This window comes from Bufo bufo, chromosome 1, assembly GCF_905171765.1.
Source record: "Bufo bufo chromosome 1, aBufBuf1.1, whole genome shotgun sequence".
In the NCBI taxonomy this organism is placed as follows: Eukaryota; Metazoa; Chordata; class Amphibia; order Anura; family Bufonidae; genus Bufo; species Bufo bufo.
In genome coordinates this window covers 676,694,953-676,718,108 of record NC_053389.1, presented here as the reverse complement: position 1 = coordinate 676,718,108, position 23,156 = coordinate 676,694,953, and the positions used below count along the sequence as shown (strand labels likewise).

General features: G+C 40.5%; 1 protein-coding gene across 1 annotated transcript in view; it reads right to left on the bottom strand.

The window, feature by feature from the left end:
* Positions 1-4,082: 4,082 nt before the first annotated feature.
* The window catches only part of CKMT1A (creatine kinase, mitochondrial 1A), a 38,194-nt gene continuing 19,120 nt past the window's right edge, over positions 4,083-23,156 (bottom strand). The window contains exons 3-10 of the mRNA XM_040414100.1: positions 18,390-18,588; positions 13,898-13,993; positions 12,538-12,759; positions 10,124-10,209; positions 8,518-8,641; positions 5,502-5,636; positions 4,775-4,900; positions 4,083-4,437 (exon numbers count right to left, since the gene is read on the bottom strand). Of these exons, the coding sequence (XP_040270034.1) occupies positions 4,321-4,437; positions 4,775-4,900; positions 5,502-5,636; positions 8,518-8,641; positions 10,124-10,209; positions 12,538-12,759; positions 13,898-13,993; positions 18,390-18,588 (1,105 nt within the window). The 3' untranslated portion in view covers positions 4,083-4,320. The remainder of the gene's footprint in view (positions 4,438-4,774; positions 4,901-5,501; positions 5,637-8,517; positions 8,642-10,123; positions 10,210-12,537; positions 12,760-13,897; positions 13,994-18,389; positions 18,589-23,156) is intronic.

Below are 23,156 nucleotides of genomic sequence, written 5' to 3'. Positions count from 1 at the left end.
GGTGGGGCTCTAAACACAGAGCAGGAGCAGATCTCTCCCATATACCTTATGTCTGTGGAGGCTCCAATCTTGGTTTTGGCTCACAATCACTGATGGAAATCACTGACCAAAACACTGACGTGTGAATGAGACATAAGTGCGTTCAAGTGTTGTCTCAATCCAGCAAATGGCATTTATCATGTAGAGAAATTTAATACAAGGCAGTTACTAATGTGTTGTGATTGCCCATATTGCCTCCTTTGCTGGCTTAATTCATTTTTCCATCACATTATACACTGCTCATTTCCATGGTTATGACCACCCTGCAATCCAGCAGTGGTGGTCGTGCTTGCACACTTTAGGAAAAAGTGCCGGCCTATAGGCACCCCCAACCACCAGAAAGGCTGAAGCTTTTTCCTATAGTGTGCAAGCACGGCCACCGCTCCTGGATTCCAGGGTGATTGTAACCATGGAAACGAGCAGTGTATAATGTGATGGAAAAATCAATCCAGCCAGCAAAGGAAGCAATATGGACAATAACAATACATTAGTAACTGCCTTGTATTAACTCTCTCTACATGAAAAATGCCACTAACTGAAGTAACACAACCCCTTTAATAAATTCCGCCTGATAAGTCTAACACCTCTGGTGGCAACTTATCTCCTTTGAGAGTAAAGGGATCAGACATGCCCAGTTCTTCCCTTCCCCTGACATCATTTATCAGGGGAGAGTCGGCACACCCCAACACCATTTTATAAATTGCATATGATCTATATAAAAATTAACTTTGCAAATACTATTTTTTGCTTACCACATGCAGTTACAGCCTTTAGTATAGTCTCAAATCTTCAAAGATTACCGTAAATACCCCAGCATTCCTTGCTGAATACATGTCTACACATAAGCATTCAAGTTTTTACACCATGCACTATTTTAAACGGAAAAGCCAACAGGTCCGTAAAAAATAAACAGATATGTGCATGGCCTCATTGAAATTTATGGGTCAGTTTGTTATCTGTTTTACAGATGGCACACTGGAAAAAAAATGTGTCCGCATGAGCCCTTATAAACCTCCTCCATTCCAGTGCCACTGATCCTCCTCACTACGCTTTGCTTTCCTGACAGCAGTAGTGACTAGCCCATACACTGCACATAACCGCTGCAGCCGATTACTTGGCCTTAGTGGTCGCGTGCTGTATATAATGAGGACAGTGATTGGCTACAGAATTCACATGTTATATACGAACCCGTGATTGCAGCCAAACCATGACATCATAGCTGCAGTGGCTGGGAGGATAGGAGCAGCAGCACTGGAATAAAGGGGATCAGGATGGTTAGTTTTTTTTATTATGGTAATATCTTCCCTTTAAAAAAAAAAAAATTTACTCTGACAACTCCTTTTAGTTTTTATAATAGACACTGTAGACTGTAGGAACAACTCCTCTTGGATGCAGTGTAGCACTGATTTGCAGTGCGGTGATTTAGTTGGAGTTAACATACAATCTGTTGGTTCCTGTGTTATGGACTGGCCATAGACCTCACAGGAAAATTTCCCAGTGGTCCGATTGCCCAGGGAGCCGCCAGAGCCCTTCTCATTGCCGCCGGCCAGATACATAACAATCTGATGGTCTCAGCATTAATTAATGCTAGGAGCATCGGGTACTTATGGACCTGGCCACTAGCCTCAGGTGGCCTTATGAATTCAACTGTGTCACCAACCTCAGGATGGTCATACAGTTGAATACTGTGGCGAGGGTGGCAGTACTTTGTGCTGCACTCTGCTATTTGGTTCTGCTGGGACGGTATTTTGTGCTGCACTACACTATTTCTGCCCCCACCTATATCTATTTGTCCTGCCTACTTATGTTGCCTTTCTTCTGTCAGTTTGGACCTGTCTACAACATGGGGCCACATTTAGCCTTTTTTCCAGGGCCACTTTACATTCCCTGTCCGTCCCTGGAAAGCAGAGCATGATAAGTAATGCAATTTATTGAGGTACATGTCCGTTATACAAATTAATAACATTTAAAAATGTTATATTATTGAAAAATAATTTCTAAAAGGGAATTAAAGATGTGTGGGTGTTACCACTTTACATATCTCTCCTCCTCTGTCTATATACAGTAAATTGATATAGAATGCACCTTCAGACATCATACTATTGAATCTCATACCCATGACCAAAATAGCTATAGACACAGTATGGATTTTAATGTAACTGTCTGAATACCATGCTCCATTATAACCTTAATTCAGCTCACGTTCTCATACCAACCATTTCAGTCATTATCACTTTCTCCAAGCTCAGACAACGTATAGATGCCCTGTTGATTCTTTAGGAAACATATGCGTCCCTTATTACCGGTAATCCCACTCTAGCACAGCTTGCTCGTTCTTTCTGGGTCAGAGGAGTCTTTATCCCACAATGACACATTCATTAAGTATATGATGTCCTGTCTTAAGATATTAGTGCCGATGTGAACCACAACTGAGGCTGAAGTGTACATACTCATTATTTTACAACTGCTATTGGAAACTATTCTTTTTGTGCAGGAGTTCCATGCAGGTTCTCAGCAGGTGCCGCCATATGCTCTTATCCATATGATAAATGTAATGATAAAGGAGATGGCTTGTGAGAATGAACTTAACATATACACTCACCTAAAGAATTATTAGGAACACCTGTTCTATTTCTCATTAATGCAATTATCTAGTCAACCAATCACATGGCAGTTGCTTCAATGCATTTAGGGGGGTGCTCCTGGTCAAGACAATCTCCTGAACTCCAAACTGAATGTCAGAATGGGAAAGAAAGGTGATTTAAGCAATTTTGAGCGTGGCATGGTTGTTGGTGCCAGACGGGCCGGTCTGAGTATTTCACAATCTGCTCAGTTACTGGGATTTTCACGCACAACCATTTCTAGGGTTTACAAAGAATGGTGTGAAAAGGGAGAAACATCCAGTATATGCGGCAGTCCTATGGGCAAAAATGCCTTGTGGATGCTAGAGGTCAGAGGAGAATGGGCCGACTGATTCAAGCTGATAGAAGAGCAACGTTGACTGAAATAACCACTCGTTACAACCGAGGTATGCAGCAAAGCATTTGTGAAGCCACAACATGCACAACCTTGAGGCGGATGGGCTACAACAGCAGAAGACCCCATCGGGTACCACTCATCTCCACTACAAATAGGAAAAAGAGGCTACAATTTGCACGAGCTCACCAAAATTAGACTGTTGAAGACTGGAAAAATGTTGCCTGGTCTGATGAGTCTCGATTTCTGTTGAGACATTCAAATGGTAGAGTCTGAATTTGGTGTAAACAGAATGAGAACATGTATCCATCCTCAGATGGCTACTTCCAGAAGGATAATGCACCATGTCACAAAGCTCAAATCATTTCAAATTGGTTTCTTGAACACGACAATGAGTTCACTGTACTAAAATGGCCCCCACAGTCACCAGATCTCAACCCAATAGAGCATCTTTGGGATGTGGTGGAACGGGAGCTTTGTGCCCTGGATGTGCATCCCTAAAATCTCCATCAACTGCAAGATGCTATCCTATCAATATGGGCCAGCATTTCTAAAGAATGCTATCAGCACCTTGTTGAATCAATGCCACATAGAATTAAGGCAGTTCTGAAGGCAAAAGGGGGTCCAACACCGTATTAGTATGGTGTTCCTAATAATTCTTTAGGTGAGTGTATGTACATTTCATTGCATGAGTTACTTGCCTGGTACAGCGTATACCGTATTAGGGGATATCATGCATTATATATGTGAAGCCAATAAGAATCCCAGGTTTGATAGGACAGCAGTGAGCTTTATTTAGCTGGTGACAATATGCTCTTCATAAGCATCAACATTTACAACATGATAGAGCCGCTGTACATGTAGCCTGCATGTTCCGCTGCAGCCAGGCATAGGATTCAGCCAGTTCCCTCAGGTCCTCCATATCCGGGTGTTAAAATTACAGCGGCAGCTGGAGATGAGCACTTCCATTCCATAGTTTAGCTCCTTAGGCTTTTTAATAGTTGGGTGGTATGTGTGTGTAGTGTATATATGGTGTATTTATGTATGTGTACCATGTATATGGTGTATTTATGTGTGTTTCATATATATGGTGTATGTATATGTAAATATATGTCAAGACACCGCGTGTCTGCCGTTGAGTAGGGAACCTGTTGTTAAAAATTTGAATCCCACCCCTGGCTGCAGCAGCACACTGGGAATACAATGTATCAATGCACAATGCATTATTATTATTATTATTATTATTATTATTGGTGCATTCAGATACTGTAGGCCACATTGCTTAGTGTACAAGAGAACTTTGGATTAATGCTTGAACTGAGCCACAGGTGCAGGAATACGAATGTCTTGACCTTTTTCTAGTCTCTTCTCACAGTCAATAAGATAGTTCACTCCATCAATGACCAGTTGCACCAGTTCCACCTGCAAGGATAACACAGGGATTAGTTAATGGCTTCAAACAGTAAGAAGGTTGGGGAGATACTTTTGGCTTCCAAATCAGCTTTCTGAACAAAGCTTAATCTGACCTGAAGGTGACACTGTAAATATATGAACGATTAAAGTGCTGTCAGGCCTTACGTGTCAGGCATTTTGTGGTAAATCTCATTCAACCCATTCTGTAGCAGTCATGTTCTTAGTTATGCGGGTAGTAGAATGCTTTCTTAAAGGATTTCATGTCAGTGTAAATGTATTCTTATTTGGGGTTATTCTGCTATGTAAACAGCTAAATAATCGTTTGCCCTGCCACAAAATATTATACCTCAGATTTTCCTAAACGGTCCAGGTTTGAGATGTCGAATGTGCTACCAACAGCTGCTGTGTCCACTCCTCCTGTTCCTCTTTTTTGTAGACGGAGATTTTCTAAGATCTTAGAGAAGCGTGAATCCTAAAAATGTACAAATACAGAAAATGTACAATACACACATTAAATATTTATTAACATGTGGTACTCATAGGCTTTGTTAACTTTCATTCCTCATCAAATAAGGAGCAATGTTTATAAAGGCTCTTTTATACAGGCCGGGGATCAGGGCAATTATCGGGGATGAGAATTTGTATGAATGCTCCCTTCTGATAATGGCCCCAAGTAAAGTTACTGCCGATCACCCAACGAAAGAGCAAACATTAGTTAGGTGAGCACATATTCAATATGGCATGCAAAATCATTGTTTCTGGGCAGCACATTGTCCTGTGTAAACAGGGATCTGCTGCCGTCAAACAATGGATCTGTATGGGGACGAACGATCACAGTAGCGATCATTAATCCTCTGTAGATTTGATGATTGTTGCATGTAAATGCAGATATCACCTTAGCTCAACTATCCGCTCAGTATCAAGAAACTTACGCTCTTTCCTAATAATTGTCTGGGCATCAGACTATGTAAAACAACCGAGGATTAATGGGTTCCCAACTGCCAGACTCCCTGTGATCTGACAGTCATCAGAAAATTCTCTTACACACTGCAAGAAATGTGAAACCAACTTACCTTGCTCAGTAGAGGTAGATTGATGTGTACACCAGCACGCAGGCCAGTGCCCAGGTTAGATGGACAGGTGAGGATATATCCCAACCTTTCGTTCCACATGAATTCCCAGCCTTTCTCCTGAATTAATTTCTCAACCTGCAGAGGGATCATTTAGAACATTTTAGAACATATCACCACCCAGGAATAAGTTGTGGCACATGTGTTTGGATGTCTAATGTAAATACACAAAAGCACATCATGAAATGTATTCACCCAAGTAATATCCCTATCGACCGTACCAAATTAATAACATCAAGATGTCAATAGATGCATAAACACCAGATAAACTCCATCATTGACACACAGATTATTGGCGTCTAGTGGCCAGTTAAAGAGTGTCAAGTGAAGAGAGTAGGGAAAAAGCAAAGGTTATTAAATACAAATATATAGTATGAACCATGTAACAGATATAAATGTATTTGTCTTCTTTAGAGTGGGGGCACATATAGGTTTTTTGTGACTTGCTTTTTTTTTTTAAACGCTGCATGTTGAAGCAATGGTATTTTTAGGGCTTTTTTCATCTCTCACCTCTATAGGGAATAAAAGCCCTTAAAAAATAAATGTCATTCAAACGTGCTAACTAAAAACACACACTGTATGGCACAAATATCAAGTGGTTGGCGGTAAAAAAAAAACTGAATAAATTTGTGTGTAAAGGAAATCTTAGGGTATGTGCATTCTGCACCCAAAAACTGTGCCAAAAACATTGCAATTCATCTCAGTTAATTTTGTTAATTAACACAGGTCAGTTTTTTTCAGCTCATGGTTTTAAAAATCGTGGAGTGGAAAAAAGAAGTCACATGTTCATTCTTGTGCGTTTCTACATTGCAACTTCCCATTGAAATGAGAAAGATCAAAAAACCCATCAGAAAACGCGTGAAAAACTACACTGGTATAAAAACCACAATAAAAAAAAAATACAAGGAATTCTGAAGCAGATTCCACATCATTTTTTTTAGCACACAAAAAACTCCACGATAACATACCCTAAGGCCCCTTTCACACGGGCGAGTTGAACGCATTGCACCCGCACTGAATACCGACCCATTCATTTCTATGGGGCTGTTCAGATGAGCGGTGATTTTCACGCATCACTTATGTGTTGCGTGAAAATCGCAGCATGCTCTATATTCTGCGTTTTTCACGCAACGCAGGCCCCATAGAAGTGAATGGGGTTGCGTGAAAATCGCAAGCATCTGCAAGCAAGTGCGGTGTGATTTTCACGCACGGTTGCTAGGAGACAATCGGGATGGAGACCCGATCATTATTATTTTCCCTTATAACATGGTTATAAGGGAAAATAATAGCATTCTGAATACAGAATGCATAGTAAAACAGCGCTGGAGGGGTTAAAAAATAAATAAATAATAATTTAACTCACCTTAGTCCACTTGATCGCGGCCCAGCATCTCCTTCTGTCTCCTTTGTTGAATAGGACCTGTGGTGAGCATTCATTCCATGACCTTTGATGATGTCACTCCGGTCATCACATGGTACGTCAGATGATCTTTTACCATGGTGATGGATCATGTGATGACCGGAGTGACGTCATCAAAGGTCCTGGAATGAATGCTCACCACAGGTCCTATTCAACAAAGGAGACAGAAGGAGATGCCGGGCCGCGATCAAGTGGACTAAGGTGAGTTAAATTTTTTATTTTATTTTTTTTAACCCCTCCAGCCCTATTTTACTTTGCATTCTATATTCAGAATGCTATTATTTTCCCTTATAACCATGTTATAAGGGAAAATAATACAATCTACAGAACATTGATCCCAAGCCCGAACTTCTGTGAAGAAGTTCGGGTTTGGGTACCAAACATGCGCGATATTTCTCACGCGCGTGCAAAACGCATTACAATGTTTTGCACTCACGCTGAAAAATCACGGGTGTTCCCGCAACGCACCCGCACATTTTCCCGAAACGCCCGTGTGAAACCAGCCTTAGGGTAATGTTGAGGTGTTTTTATGCAGTATTTTGAGCCAAAATTAGAAGTGGGTTGGAAAGGAATGAGAAATATAAAAGAAGGACTTATACTTCTGCTTCCTGCTGGATCCACCTCTGGGTCAAATAATTGCATCAAAAACTGCCACAAAAAGCTGTGTATGACACCCCCCTCAGGCTTCCATCACACAGTTTTTTGTCTGCTTTTTTTGTGTTGCCCCAAAAAATCCACCAAAAGTAAAGAAATTGCAACAAACAAAAAGGCAAGTTTTGTAGAGAGGTTTATATTTCAGTACTGGCTTTCTGCTAACATCTGGCCCTAATATTCCAATCCCACCGCAAAAAATGCATGGAACAACAAAAAATTCACAGCTTTTTCTAAAAAACACAATATGTGAAACCACACGAATGTGTAAAATTATCGATTTAATGATGAGCAATCTGTTTTCTCAAATGTTTCTTTATTAAATGGGTTTCCAGTACGTTTATACTAGGAGTCCAATACCTGGAAGTCGGCGGTGGAACTTCATAGTTCTGTCCGTTTAAATGGGAGTACAGCTGCAGTAATCAACTCTTTTAACAACACAATGGACAGAGCTATGTAGTTCCAGCATCAACTTTCAGCGCCAGAACTAGTGCAGAACAACTCATTGTTAGGGGTGTGGGGTGTTGGACCACAGACAGTCAGATATTGGCCTAAGGCCTATTCTGAGGACAGACCATACAAAATAAAACTGGAAATGCCTTTCAAGGAGCAGAATTAGGCCTACTGAACCAGATATACCACCTGATGGGGATTAATCCTGCCAATTAAAACAATACCAGTACCAATACCAAGCCCTTTGGTGCACCTCAGCTCCTCGGCTTTCCAGTAATGGCAACAACCTCAGTGCACTGAAGCCCTCATTTACATTAAGAAAAAAGTCTTTTTTTCAGGTATCAATTTAATCCCCAGGATCAACCATAAAAGGCCGGATGCCTGGTTTAAATGGGTTGATTCTTCTAATGGGTGCTCTTTAACATTTTCCTTTACCTCTTTAAGACCCTTGCAGAAACGTTCAAAGACACTTTTCATGTTACCGCCTTTCTCCATAGAGATGACCCTGGTATGATCTTCTTCATTTATCCAAATAAGGAAGGTCTTCTCGTTATTGTGCCTGTAGATATGGTTAGAAATTGTCTTGTTAATTAAAAATGCATTTACTATTTGTGTATAATGTATATCGATAACCCTATAGTAGACCTCCGGTGAAACTCTAGCATGGCTGTTCTGACTGACAAGCGGAGAATTGGCCGGACACAAACCGCAGCATGCAGCCGATTTTCTGCCTGTCTGCCATAATGCGTACGGATCTCAGCTGGACCACATTATACCATGGTTCTCTGCTGGAACAGCCTGCCAGAATTCAAACTGGAGGTGAGAAAGTAGCCTAAGCCTGGTTTGGTAGAACTGCAGGAGGTGCAGATGTTGCACCTACAATACTAGGTCACGCAGGGCCCTGTTACAGCTCTGTAAAACCTTCAGGCTCGGACTGGCCCACAGAGGTACAGGTGAATCCCTCGGTGGGTCCGTGAGCAAGGTGTGCCCCTTGTCTTCCACCCCCTGCACAAGCGTTACATATAACACAGTGGACTTACTGCATTACATATAGAGAGGCAGCGTACAGCACCTCCACCAGCCTAAGTTCATATTAAAAAAATTGGTAGAATATTCTAAAAAACTACCCAGTTTATTATTATAGAAAGGTTCGTGTGGCTGAGATGACTTCTAGGTACAGAGGCAGGACAGCCAGTATCCTCCTTTCCAATGAACCTGCCTTCTCAAATTTGCTGCAGAGACCCCATAAGCAATCATTTTGTAGCATCTTGATGCAGTCTGCTGCTGTGTAAGCAAGTAATATTTGGATGTATTCCTATGGTGGGCCCCAGACAGCCCAGTCCAACACTGATAACCTTCATTTGTATGGAGCCCTAATAGGGCAGATAAAGACTGTTGTGAAACTCTACTGTACCAACATATGCAGATTTCAATGTGGCATGTTCCATTGGATGCCAAATGCGGATATGCGTGGCAACACACTGCAGCTCCATACTCCTGTGTTATGGACTCTGAGCCGACTTACTGCCTCTTATACTAACAAATAGTGCCTAAGGGTTCAGAAGAGGGATACTCATGCCCCTATACTATCTGAGTGTAGAACAGTGACGCATTATAGTCAATTGACCAATTCTGTGTCCACTATTTTGGTCTGATTTTTGTGCAAGATTCACCCATTCCAGCGAATGGATCGCTTAAAAAAATGTACAGCATATGGACCCCATCCATGTGCGATAAAAAAACAAAACATCATCCTTTTTTTGAACATAGACGAGTTTTACATTTGTCATCTGAATCTCGCCAAGTTTGGATCAGTTGGCTTTCTAATCATAGCTGTTCTCCTTCTGCAGAACATATTTACTGTGCGTGGCTGGGGTGTACAGAAGGCTGCAGCTTACTGCAACAATAAGGATGCAATATACATCTTTATCATACAACTGGAGAGAAATTCTCTAAGACATATGGAAAACTAAAGAGGATCTGTAACAAATATACAAGGTTCTCCTAACATACAGTAATGGTGCATACAGCAGCATCTCACCAGATTCCACGGGCATCAGGCCAGTCACGTGCCATCCCTGAAGCCGTTAGTAGTGGTGATACAGGCTTGTCAAAGAGGAAGTGATCCTAGAAAATAAAAATTGGTTCGTTTTTACTCTGTAAAAACTGGTAATTTTGTCATGAAGCAAGAAAGCTGCATTGTGTCGATAGAAGGTGTATTTCAGCATATTACAAAGAAACTAATATTGTATAATAAAAGCTTCCCATGAGGTCCAGAAAAAAATGTAATTTTCTATATTAACAAACATGAAGTGATTTAATTAATTTGTCTGTAGAAAGAAGAGGTACATCATGTCCTTATGTAGTTTACTTTCCTGTGCAAAAAATGTAATTATTTTTAAAACACTACTATTACAGTAGGTCAACAACTTTGGTAATGTATCGATTAGGTTCGTGTTTTCTGCCATAGAAACGTTGCAAATATTGGTGCAAGGGCTGTTTTGTGCCAAAACCAAAAGTTGTGACATTATACATTTTCTGCCACACTTGGCACTTAAACAAAAAGGGCAAGGGTGGGCGCAGCTGGTGGGTCACTTCCCCATATGTGCATTAAAAAACTGACCCACATTACACCTGAAATCTACACATCTCCTTTGCTGGTATAAATTTCTTCTTCTGCCTCAAAGAACTGCAGATCTGCCAGAACTATTACCTGGATTTGTAGGTGTTGTATAGACATATAGTCATCGATGTAAACAATGGCTGCTTTTATTCTATTTATCTCTATATAAAGTGGTACTTGAAAGTTTGTGAACCCTTCAGAATTTTCTATATTCCCGCATAAATTTGACCTAAAACTACATCAGATTTTCACACATACCCTAAAAGTAGATAAAGATAACCAAATCAAAAGTCAAAAATATTATACTTGGTCATTTATTTATTGAGGTATATGATCCAATATCACATATCCTTGAGTGACAAAAGTATGTGAACCTTTAGGATTAGCAGATAATTTGAAGGTGAAATTAGTGTCAGATGTTTTCAATCAATTGGAAGACAATTAGGTATGAGTAGGTGACCTGTTTTATTTAAAGAAGAGGGATCTATATTTATCTGGTCTTCATTGTTTTTGGAACTGTATCATGGTACAAACAAAGGAGACTTGTGAGGCCCTCAGAAAAAGAGTTGTTGATGCTCATTAGACTGGGAAAGGTTACAAAACCATCTCTAAAGAGTTTGGACTCCACCAATGCACAGTCAGACAGATTGTATAGAAATGGAAGAAATTCAAGAACATTATTACCTCACCAGGATTGGACGACGCCAAAAGCAAGGCGTGTAATAGTTTGTGAGGTCACAAGAAAACCCATTGTAAACTCTAAGCAACTAAAGGCGTTTCTCACATTAGCTAATGTTAATGTCCATGAATCCACTGAACAGCAATGGTGTGCATGACAGGAATGCCAGGAGAAAATCACTGCTGTACATCTGCAATTTGCTAAAGAATACCTGCACAAGCCTGAAGTCTACTGGAACAAGTTTTCATAGACCAGTGAGGACAAAATAGAAGCTTTTAGTTTAACTGAGAAGTGTGCTGTATCTAATTCCTTTTGAACCACGTTAATGGTAGGATCATTGTTTAGGTCTGTTTTGCTGCATCTGCGCCAGGATAGCTTGCCATCATTGATGGAACGATGCATTCTGAATTATATCAGAAAATTCTACAGGAAAATATTAGGACATCTGACCATGAGATGAAAATCAAGAGAATGTGGTCTTGCAGCAAGACAACAACACTAAGCACACAAATCATTCTACTAAAGAATGGTTAAATAAGAATAACGTTTTGGAATGGCCAAGTCAAAGTCCTGACCCTAATCCAATCAAAATGTTGTGGAAGGACCTGAAATGCACAGTTCATGGGAGGAAACGCACCGATATAACATAAGTAAAGTTGTTTTATATGGAGGAATGGGATAAAACTCCTTCAAGACAATGTGCAGAACTAATCATTCCTAGAAACATTTAGTTGCAGTTATTGCTACACAAGGGGTCACATGATACTGAAAGCAAAGGTTCACATACTTTTGCCACTCATAGACATGTGATATTGAATCATTTTCCTTAAAAAATAAATTACCAATTAAAATATTTTTATTTGGTTATCTTATTTTTAGGACTTTAACTTTTAGGAATTTATTATTGGTTTTAGGTCAACTTTATGAACCACTGTATATTGTAATTTGTTTTTTTTTATTTTCATTTTTACTAGTAAAAATATCTGAGTACCCTATGTGTACTTGTACTCGTAGTGTAGACTAGCAAAAAAGTATTGTGTAGAGCGTTAACAAATGGAAGATGCACAGCGTATAGGCAGCTCAAATGTAATTTGGTTCTCTGTAAAAAAAAAGAGGCTCTCCATAAAAAATCATCAGAAATGTGCCATCTTACATCTATTAACTGTTGCTGTTCTTTTTCTGTCATGTCACTCAGTCTGTAGTAGCGTCCAGTCAGGTCTCCAGTAAGACCACTGAGGGCATCAGCTGCCACTCGCTCAACTTCCCTCCTCTCTGCTCGGGTACATGCTGGAGGCAGGCTGAGACCTCTGATACTTCTTCCAGTGCGAACCCGAGATGACAGTACATAACGTTCATCAAAGTGACCAGCTTTAACCTGCCAAGAATGAAAAAACAGTCTTAGGCTACTTTCACATTAGCGTTGTTTTAATCCGGCGTTCAATTCAGACACCGGAACTGCCCGCCGGATCCGGAAAAACGTGTGAAAACGGATTACATTTGAATCCTAATCAGGATTTTGATCACAATGAAAAAATGCATTGGAAAAAACAGATCCGCCATTTATGGACTTTAACCTTTTTTTCACATTTTTCGGGTTTAACATGCAAAAGCCGGATCTGGTTTGACTGAACACACAGTGCCGGATCCGGCATTAATGCAAGTCAATGGGAAAAAGACCGGATCCGGCGTTCAGTCAAAGTGTTCAGGATTTTTGGCCGGAGGTAAAAATACAACATGCTACGTTTTTCTGAAAAGCCTGATCAGTCAAAAAGACTGAACTGAAGACATCCTGATGCATCCTGAACGGATTACTCTCCATTCAGAATGCATTAGGATAAAACTGATCAGTTATTTTCCAGATTTGAGCCCCTAGGACGGAACTCAGCGCCGGAAAAGAAAAACACTAGTGTAAAAGTACCATAAGGGTATTGTTAAAAGTTCACCAATATAATGCTTTCCAAAGCGATTTGATGACATGGAGTGAATAAAGCTTAGTCATGTGTGATTACAGTCATACAACATTATGATATACTATGCGGCACATTTATTAAGACCGACGTTTTAGATTCCAGTCTTAATAAGCCCCCATAGCTGGTGGTGAATCCGCCAGAGTTATGTAGAGGTGCCGGCCTCTTCATAACTTAGGCGGATCCTCCGCCAGGCTTAGAAATTGGTAAATGAGATGGGCCAGCTGGCCTGTCCCCTTCCCCGCCCACGCCACGCCATTTTTTTTAGACCTGGTGTAAGCGGGGAGAAGTCGCAATGTGAGCCTGAAATGCGCCTAATATAGGCGTATTTCAGCTTAAGATTTCTGCTTATTATCAGTGAATGGAAACATGGTTGTTCATAAATGTTTCCATTCAACAAAAACAAGCACAGATCTTGAAAGCTGCAGAATTATTAATCTTTACTTTTAACTGGAAAATCCACAAATCTGCATTTTCTAGATCCACTTACTGTATGATGAATGAATCCACTGTGGTAATATTTAAGAAGGATTTAGCTAATAATACCTTGCTGGCATCTAAATCTGTGGGGTGTTTCATGGTTCTTGGATCATACCCGTTGTGTCGCTCCTTTATAACAGGATCAAAAATATCTGCAAACACCTGAAACATCAAGAGCACAACTTTTAGAACAGTCTTGCAGATGCTGGGTTGCTATCTTAGAGCATATCTGAATATATACCGTAGGTCAACATATCTGCATAATAAATGGTATGCTACATCAAGATATGTCAAGTATACAGCATTCCTATGATGTTTGCTTAGTATATATACTTTGCAGCCTGTTTATTATGAGCAGTAGGATATTTTATGTAATGCGTATTACCAGACATTGGTGACACATCACCAATCACTGTGAGGTGTGAGAAAGAAGGCGGACATGAAATCATTCAGCTACTACTAGAGTATATAGTAGCAGACAGTTCTGAAATGTCATCTCAAAGACATTGAAAGTGAGATGATGGAGGATGAAGCACTGGTACAAGCAGAAGCAAAACTGCTGCACTTGTGAGTTGTTCCAGGGCATAAGACATAAGATGGACTTAATGTTAGGTCTGTTAGGCTTGTTTCACATTTGTGGCACAGGCTTTCGGCAGGCTGTTCTGGCATTGAGTGCCAGGAATCAGCCGGACGAAAAACGTTGCGTGCAGCAGTTTTCTTTCCAGCCGAATTCCGCTGGACCCCAGGTAACAGGGCCGGCGGGAGTTTTGTTATCATCTGGCAATGCTGGATCTGTATAACTCCGGCAGGCTGTTCCGGCAGAGAATGCTGTGCCGCAAATGTGAAACTAGCCTTATGGTATACAGATATTGGAAGCAGGTGCTAAAGAGAGGCAGGTTAGACTTTTAAAGATAGACATTGAATAACATATAATCTGAATCAGGGACCAAGTCAGATCTCAGTTTCTCATGGCACCATACAATCCCAGACAATACAATGAATAGGGGCGACCAAAATGTAACAAAGAAAAGTATTCAATGGGGGATTGAATCCGATTGAAAATCTGTGGGGTGATCTGAAGAGGGCTGTGCATAGGAAATGCCCTCGCAATCTGACAGATTTGGAGTGTTTTTGCAAAGAAGAGTGGGCAAATCTTGCCAAGTCAAAATGTGCCATGCTGATAGACTCATACCCCAAAAGACTGAGTGCTGTAACAAAATCAAAAGGTGCTTCAACAAAGTATTAGTTTAAGGGTGTGCACACTTATGCAACCATATAATTTTATTTTTATATTTTTTCTTCCCTCTACCTAAAAGATTTCAGTTTGTTTTTCAATTGAGTTGTACAGTTTATAGGTCACATTAAGGCCTATTGCACACGACCGTATGGCCTTTTCAGTGTTTTGCGATCCGTTTTTCACGGATCCGTTGTTCCGTTTTTTGTTTCCGTTGTGTTTCCGTTTCTGTTCCGTTTTTCCGTTCCGTTTTTCCGTCTGGCATATACAGTATACAGTAATTACATAGATAAAATTGGGCTGGGCATAACATTTTCAATAGATGGTTCAGCAAAAAACGGAACGGAAACGGAAGACATACGGATGCATTTCCGTATGTGTTCCGTTTTTTTTGCGGACCCATTGAATTGAATGGAGCCACGGACTGTGATTTGCGGGCAATAATAGGACATGTTCTATGTTAAATCGGAACGGAAAAACGGAAATACGGAAATAAAATGCATACGGAGTACATTCCGTTTTTTTTGCGGAACCATTGAAATGAATGGTCCCGTATACGGACCGTATACGGAACGCAAAAAACGGTCAGTAAACGGGAAAAAAAACCGGCCGTGTGCAGGAGGCCTAAAGGTGGAAAAAGTTCTGAAATTATTTATTTTTACTTTTTTTACATCACAGAAACCTGATATTTTACCAGGGGTGTGTAGACTTTTTATATCCACTGTAGATCCTCACCCCCATTCCCCGGCTATGTGCCCACAAACAGCTGTGGAATGAACTTCTGCTAAAGTCCTCTCCTTTCTGCGTGTACGCACAAGAGTCCTCTCAATGCACTCTATGGTTGGTTTGTGGGCGCACAGTAGGGGAATAGGGGTGCGTATCGACATACAAATGACTGATCTGCAGTCAGCGGCAGGTGTCTATACATGTATTACTGTACTTATTAGGACTTGCTGGAGGTTACAGATTCCCTTTAACCTAGAACAGGACTATTGTAGAAGCAGTCAAATATGACATGAAAGTCTCATTTCTTATTAAACCTCTTTGTAAGGGCTCAATCACAAGACCGTATGTATTTTGCTTTATGCGCAAAATACTAATAATGTCGGTATTTTTATTTTTTTATTTTTTGCTGACTCATTGCCCCTAGAATCAAACAAGCTCTATCTTTTGCAGAATTGACATACGGATACGGAAAGCACATTGATATCTTCTGTGTACATCTGTATGTTTGTTCCGCAAAAGATAGAACATGTCCTATACTTGTCAGCAAAATGCAGACCACGGACCCACTGAAGACAATGGGTCAGCAGAAAATAAATAAATAACTAGATACAACACGGATGTCACACGGTGTCATCCGTATTTTGCGAATTGCAAAATACATACAGTCGCGTGAATGGCCCCTTAGGCATCATAAACAGCAATTTTATTCTGTGTCCGATATACATTTTTTGCAGATCGTATGCAGACCTATTGATTTCTATGGGTCCGCAGAAAATGTAAACAGCACACTAATTGTGTTCTGCCCGTATCCGTGTGGCAGTTCCACAAATTATAGAACACGACCTATTCTTGTATGTTTTACAGACCAGAATAGCCATTTCTACTGATGGATGTGAGAAAACTGTGGAATACACATGACCAATATCCGTATTTTGCGGATACGCAGTTTGTGGACCGCAAAATGGATACGGTTGTGTGCTTGAGGCCTTAGTGAATCTTCGAAGCTCTTATACAGTATGTACAGTGTATATAAGTGATGGCTTAACAATTTGTTTTTCATTAACAACACTGAATTGATTAAATGTGCTGTAAATGACGGCTAAGAAGGGCCTCCATGACTTCTGCAGTGATAATGAACTAGACTTCTACAGTATATCAAGCTATTAAGATTCAACACCGTCAGAGAAAGGACTGCTAATAATATTACATTACCGTTGCTTTAAAAAGCAAAATCGCATGTTGCTATGGATATTTCCTAAGAAGAAGAAAATTGTCGACTCAGGCAGCCAGTTACTTAAAGGGTTCTTGTGATTATATCAACTTATTTCCTATACACAAGACAGGGGACAAATAATAGATTGGCGTGGGTCTGACCGATGGGACTCCAATTGATAATGAGAATGGAGGTACCATAACCTGAAATTAATGGAGAGGCAGGTCCATAATGTGCACTGATGCTCCATACATCTCTGTGGGACTGCCAGAAATTGCTGTACTCACCTATCTCTGGCAGCAACATAGAGAATGAAAGGAGTGGCACAGCGCAAGCTCAACCTGCCACTCCATTCATTTCAGGATATGGGGCCTCATGATTCTTGGGCATCCCAGCCTCACTGATTGAATACTTATAACCTCTGCAATGTGACAATGGGATAATTTGATATGACCCAATACCCCTTTAAGATACCGTACACATCAGACTTAATTTGATGCTTCAACCAAAAATGAGTTTGTTGGGAGAAATTTAACAACAAGCAATCATTTTAGCTGACTGATGACAGATGATCATCGTCTGAGAAGACTTTGTCCATAATTGGATCTTTAAAAGAGTGTTCCCAGAAAGAGCAGAACAAAGATCGTTTGTCCAATAATGACCCATATGGACTAAAGTGTGTATGGCTGCATTGGTGTAACGATTGTTCACCAGATGCTCATTCATTCAATGGTTGATCAATCGTAAACCTTCTTCTATCTATTGTGTATGGCTACCTTTAAGGTACTTTCACACATGCCAAAACGAGAAGAACAGAGTCTTTAATTTATACGCCCCATTCCTTTATGATCAGGGCGGACTGGCCATAGACACTACAGGGAAATTGATTGGACTGTGGTATTTGGTTCTGCTGAGCCAGTATATTGTCCTGCACTGTGGTACTTGGTTCTGCTGGGGCGGTATTTTGTGCTGCACTGTGGTACTTGGTTCTGCTGGGGCGGTATTTTGTGCTGCACTACTGTATTGCTGACCTCACTTCTGTTGTCCCTGCCTACTTATGCTGACCCTATCTACTTGTGTTGCCCCATCTTCTGTCAATTTAGACCCACCTACAACATGGGGCCACTTTTTAGTTTTTTCCAGGGCCACTTTAAGTTCCAAGTCCGCCCCTATTTATGATCCACTCCTGACACTGCCTTCATACAGCATCGAAATGGCTTGTTTGAAATCAACCGTATACCATGATCATTTGTCTCCATTTGCTTTTACACTGTATTAGCTGTGAGGTTTCAGTAATTCATATCCTGGCACAAATACCATACTCAAAAAGCTAGGCATTGTACATCAGTCAGCGTTACATCACTGCCTTCACCTTACTCTCTTACCTCATAGCATTCTTCATCTCCGGCTACCATGCCCACAGTTTTAATGAAGGGATGTCCAGGGTTATCTACACCAGTCTGAATACACTCATCCAGGGTGTAGCCATTAGGAGTGGACTTGTTGCAGAGCTTAGCGTAGATGGCAGGAGTCAGGTTACTTGCCATACAGTTATTGTGTTTCCGGAGGTCTGGGTACTCTGCACTATTGAAAAAGAAGAACAAGAAAAACTGAATACAATATGATGGTAGTAATAACCCTATCTATAATACTGTGTTGGTAATTTAACACACAATATATTGCAAAATTGTTTTTTTTGTATTGCTGACCACCTTGTCTATGTATAATATTTGTGACCTCCTATAGTTATTCTGTCAGGAAACCCACTTGAGATCCCTCTCTATGAGGCTTTTGGTAGATCCTGCCCATCCATGTATTAGATGGTTGGTCAGGCCGCAATCGCATCTACAGCAAGCTGATCTGGCTGCCTGATCCGACACATTGCCCGCAAAGTTTTTTGTCCAGGCAAAACCTGGCATTTATGCCGAAAAGCAGCCAAATCACTGCCGGACCTTATTACAGTCATCCGCCTGTGAGCTATAGAATCTGGCACTGCTGGATCTAGCAAATCCAGAAGGCTGCCGTCTGCGGGAACAGCCCGCTAGAGATGTGAACGCGGTCTCACTGCAGGCAAAATGTATGCCTGGCTGCGTTTCCACTGATCATAACAGCCAATTGGTTAGGGGTTTCTGGTTAGGGACCTGAAACAATCAGCTTATTTCGTTGATAGGTGGGAGCTGACCCATTACAATGGACTGTTGCGTCTTCTCATTTGCAGGAAGGTTGGTGCTGCTACCAACTTTCCTGTTGACAACATGAGTCAAGGAAGTGTTTTTGTGCCCCTGACAGGTGACGTTGCCACCTTCGTTTTAATGCTGTACGGAGACCAATCTCCGTACAGCTTCAAAACATATTGCCTCGGTGAAGGCAAAATTCATTTCACCCAGTTGTGTGAGACTTCGTGAATGAATTTGTATTCATTTCTACACCTTAAAAAAACATTTAAAATTTGGAACCCGAAATCTGGTTTGGTCCCGGGTGGTGCGTCGGTACCAAACCTGACTTCAGATTCCGAATTTTAAACGTTTTTAAGGATGCAGAAATAAATACTGAATTCATTCACCAAAGTCTCGTGTGACTTCAGCATTAAAACGAAGTGTTAGAACGAATCGACTGCAGATTTATGATCCGAAGCTCGATTCGCTCAACACTAGTGACTTCACTCCTCATTATAATTCACAAATTACACAAGAAAGTTAGTCGTTTCAATGTGATTTTTGCACACTGAATTGGCGTCGATGATGGCTGTAGTTTCTTTCGTTATTGTGATATCCCTGGGTAATAATGTTTTCAGGCTGCTTTCACACATGTTTTTGTTGTCATTTTTCTGCCCTTTTTTTGTGGCATTTTTGCAGTGGTTTATGTTTTGCACTAAAAAACGCCAGCTCCAGATGTTAGCTATAGGTCTGTAAGAAATATGAAACGCACGACAGACAGGTGTTTGTTTTTTTTCATTACGTGGCTTTTTTGGTCTTTCTGGCTTCTTTTCAAAAATGCAGAGGAGCGGACTGAATCTTGTGGATCGCGGACCTAATCAAGTGAATGGGTCCACATCCGTAAAAAGGCAGTCCGCAGCACGGGCACGGGCGCACACGTTCGTGTGCATGAGCCCTAAGGCTTTATTCTGGCATTTTTTTACTAGCAAAAGAAAACAGCAGACAAAATTCATGTGTAATGACCCTTATTGAGACATGTATGCCCCTCCATTACCTGTGGATAGCTAGGTATGTTCTTTCTTTACTTGATGCATTTTCTATTAAAAAATCATGTAGAATATTGGACGACTGTCATTTCTGAAAGCACAAAAGGGCAGAAACAGAATCCTCTGTTCCTAATCTGCTTATTAATACAATGGTCACAGTGACCTCATTCCTTGGTTGGTGATATTGTAAAAACCCTAGTGCACTGCACCAATCAATACCAGGACACGAAGGGAATGAGACCGAGATCTTATGGGCACTATAAAGTGGTTAATATTGATCAGCAGGAAATATAAAACACCTCCCATCACACAGCAAAAACTGCAAGTCGCACTGTGGAGGAGCCATTGCAGATGGGGATCAAGTATCAAGTGATTAACCTTTTATTTGCACTAACACGTTATCCAGCTCAACAGTCCACCTGGATTGCTGATTAGGGATGAGCGAATCGACTTCAGATGAAACATCCAAAGTCAATTCGCATAAAACTCTGTTTAAATACTAAACGGAGCAAGCGCTCCGTACAGTATTAGAATGTATTGGCTCAGATCATCAGCACCCCATGAATGAGATTGGGTGTGCCAATATCTTGGCATGGTAGCCTAAGGCCTAATGAAGGCCCCCAAGCCTGCCCACAGTGTATTCCTAGCAGGCTGCACCTATCCGGTGGATGTCAATGTAGCACTAACAGAATAATACATTGCATAAGCAATGCAATGTATTATAGAACTGATCAAAAGATCACCTATTAAATTCCCTTGTGGGACTAGAAAATAGTTTAAAAAAAAACATTTTCATTAAATAAATAAAAAATCTAAGTTTAAAAATACACCATTTTCCATTGAAAAAAAAGCTTTTCAATGTAAAAAACTAGTAAAATAAAATCTCCACATATTTGATATTGCCGCATTTGGAATGACCCGCACTACACAATTATCATGTCATTTATTCGGTACAGTGAACCCTATGAAAAAATAAATAAATAAAAAATGCCAGAATTGCTTTTTTTAGCTTATTTGCCAAAAAAAGCAAAAAAGCAAATTAAAAAGCAATTAAAAAGGGTTATGTACCCCAAAATGATACCAATGAAAACGACATGTTGTCCCACAAAAATTAAGTCCTCACAGAGCTCCATAGAAAGAAAAATGAAAAAGTTATGGGTCTTTGGATGCGAAAGTAGTAAAATGTAAAAAAAATAAAAATAAATGTGTGTATTTGGTATCACTGCAATTGTACTGACTCAGAGAATAAAGTTATTTATGCTAGAAAATGAATGCCGCAAAATTTATAACATGAAAACTCAGTGGCAGTAAATTATGTGTACTCCAGAATAAGGCCATTAAAAACTACAACTTGTCCCGCAAAAAAAAAAAAAGCCCTCATACTGCTACATCGATAGAAAAGTTATAGCTCTTGGAAGGGGAGAATAAAAAAATGGAAAAAAAACTACTTGGTCACTAACATACAAAATGCATGCAGTGGAAAGGGGTTAAATAACATGCACATATAACTGACCTGATCGTGCATGTTAATGGAGAAACATGTCATTCGGCCAACAGTCATGCGAAGTCTATGACCAATTTTAGGGGGTGGCAAACAGGTCAATTGCCCAGGGCCTATGTTTATTAGGGGTCACCAAAAGGTTATTTGGGCACCATATAGTGGTATTATTTGGATGTTATATGGCAGTATTATCTTAGCACTATACGACAGTATTTTGTAGGCTGAAATTCTAAAAACAGTAAGTAGAAGAAGACGGCCTACTTTACTTGTTGGCTGGAGCCCCTTTTCTATTAATCGTGCCTGCCTATGTCTATGTCCAACCTAATGTCCAGTTATCTACATCAGACTGTAAATAATGCACCGTTCCTGAATGTTCTGGATTTTCTTCCCTTGGTATGTCACAGCAATAACACATTTTTTCATAAAATTTTCCAATTCTCTCTCACAGGTGTTATTATGCTATTTTATACAGCATGCACTGATACCAGGGGGTATAGCTATAGGGGGTGAAGTGGTAGCACCCGAACCTGGGCCTTGGTGCCTGAGTGAACCTAAAGGCCCCTCTGCCACATAAGATACCAGTATCATACATGAAAGGGAACATAGAAACAGAGATTGAGGGCAGAAAAAGACGCCCCGGTCCATCTAGTCTGCCCTTATATTATTAGTTGTCTTAGTATAGACTTGTGTATATCCCATTAATGTTTAATTTCACTTACTGATGATTTCCCAACCACATTTGCTGGGAGTTTGTTCCGAGCTTCAACTACTCTTATATAAAAAAATATATTTCTTGACATTGGTTCTGATCTTCCCCTCAACTAAGTGGAAAGTTCTTTTACAGATTTTGCATTGGGGTCCAAAACCTTCAGGTTACACCTGGACAGATACTAAAGTTGGTTTTCGTGTGGGAGGGATCAGTCAATAATTTCAATGTGTATTGGGGCATCCCCACTGTTAGAAGGATCAGGTATGTTGGATTATAGCATGCCCGATCCGCTTTTCCCCAGGAGATAAATACCGCCAGAGCTTATCCCCCTCTCCTTATGGCAGGAAACATGCACCGTTGACTAATCCACACAAGAATGTTTCTGGGGGAACACTATGGCAAGTACATCATAGGGAAAATATTAATATCAATGGATGCTGATTATTGATTATAGGATGTAATAAAGCACTCCTTTTCATTTTATGATTACCGTCTCACCAGACATCACTATAGAGTCTACCTCACAAGTTAATGTATGGTATGCTTGTTCTCTCAGGGGGCCTCAATACCTTACCATGTGGCAGAAAATAGGATAAGGTGGTGAACTCCATAAGAAGCTTGCTGGCTCAGCGTTATTAAGCTTTGCCTGCTTAAAGCTTTGTATGAATACAGCCACGGTCACAATGACAATTTCAGGCAGCTTATTGTCAGCATATGTAGAATAATGATCTAGAAACACA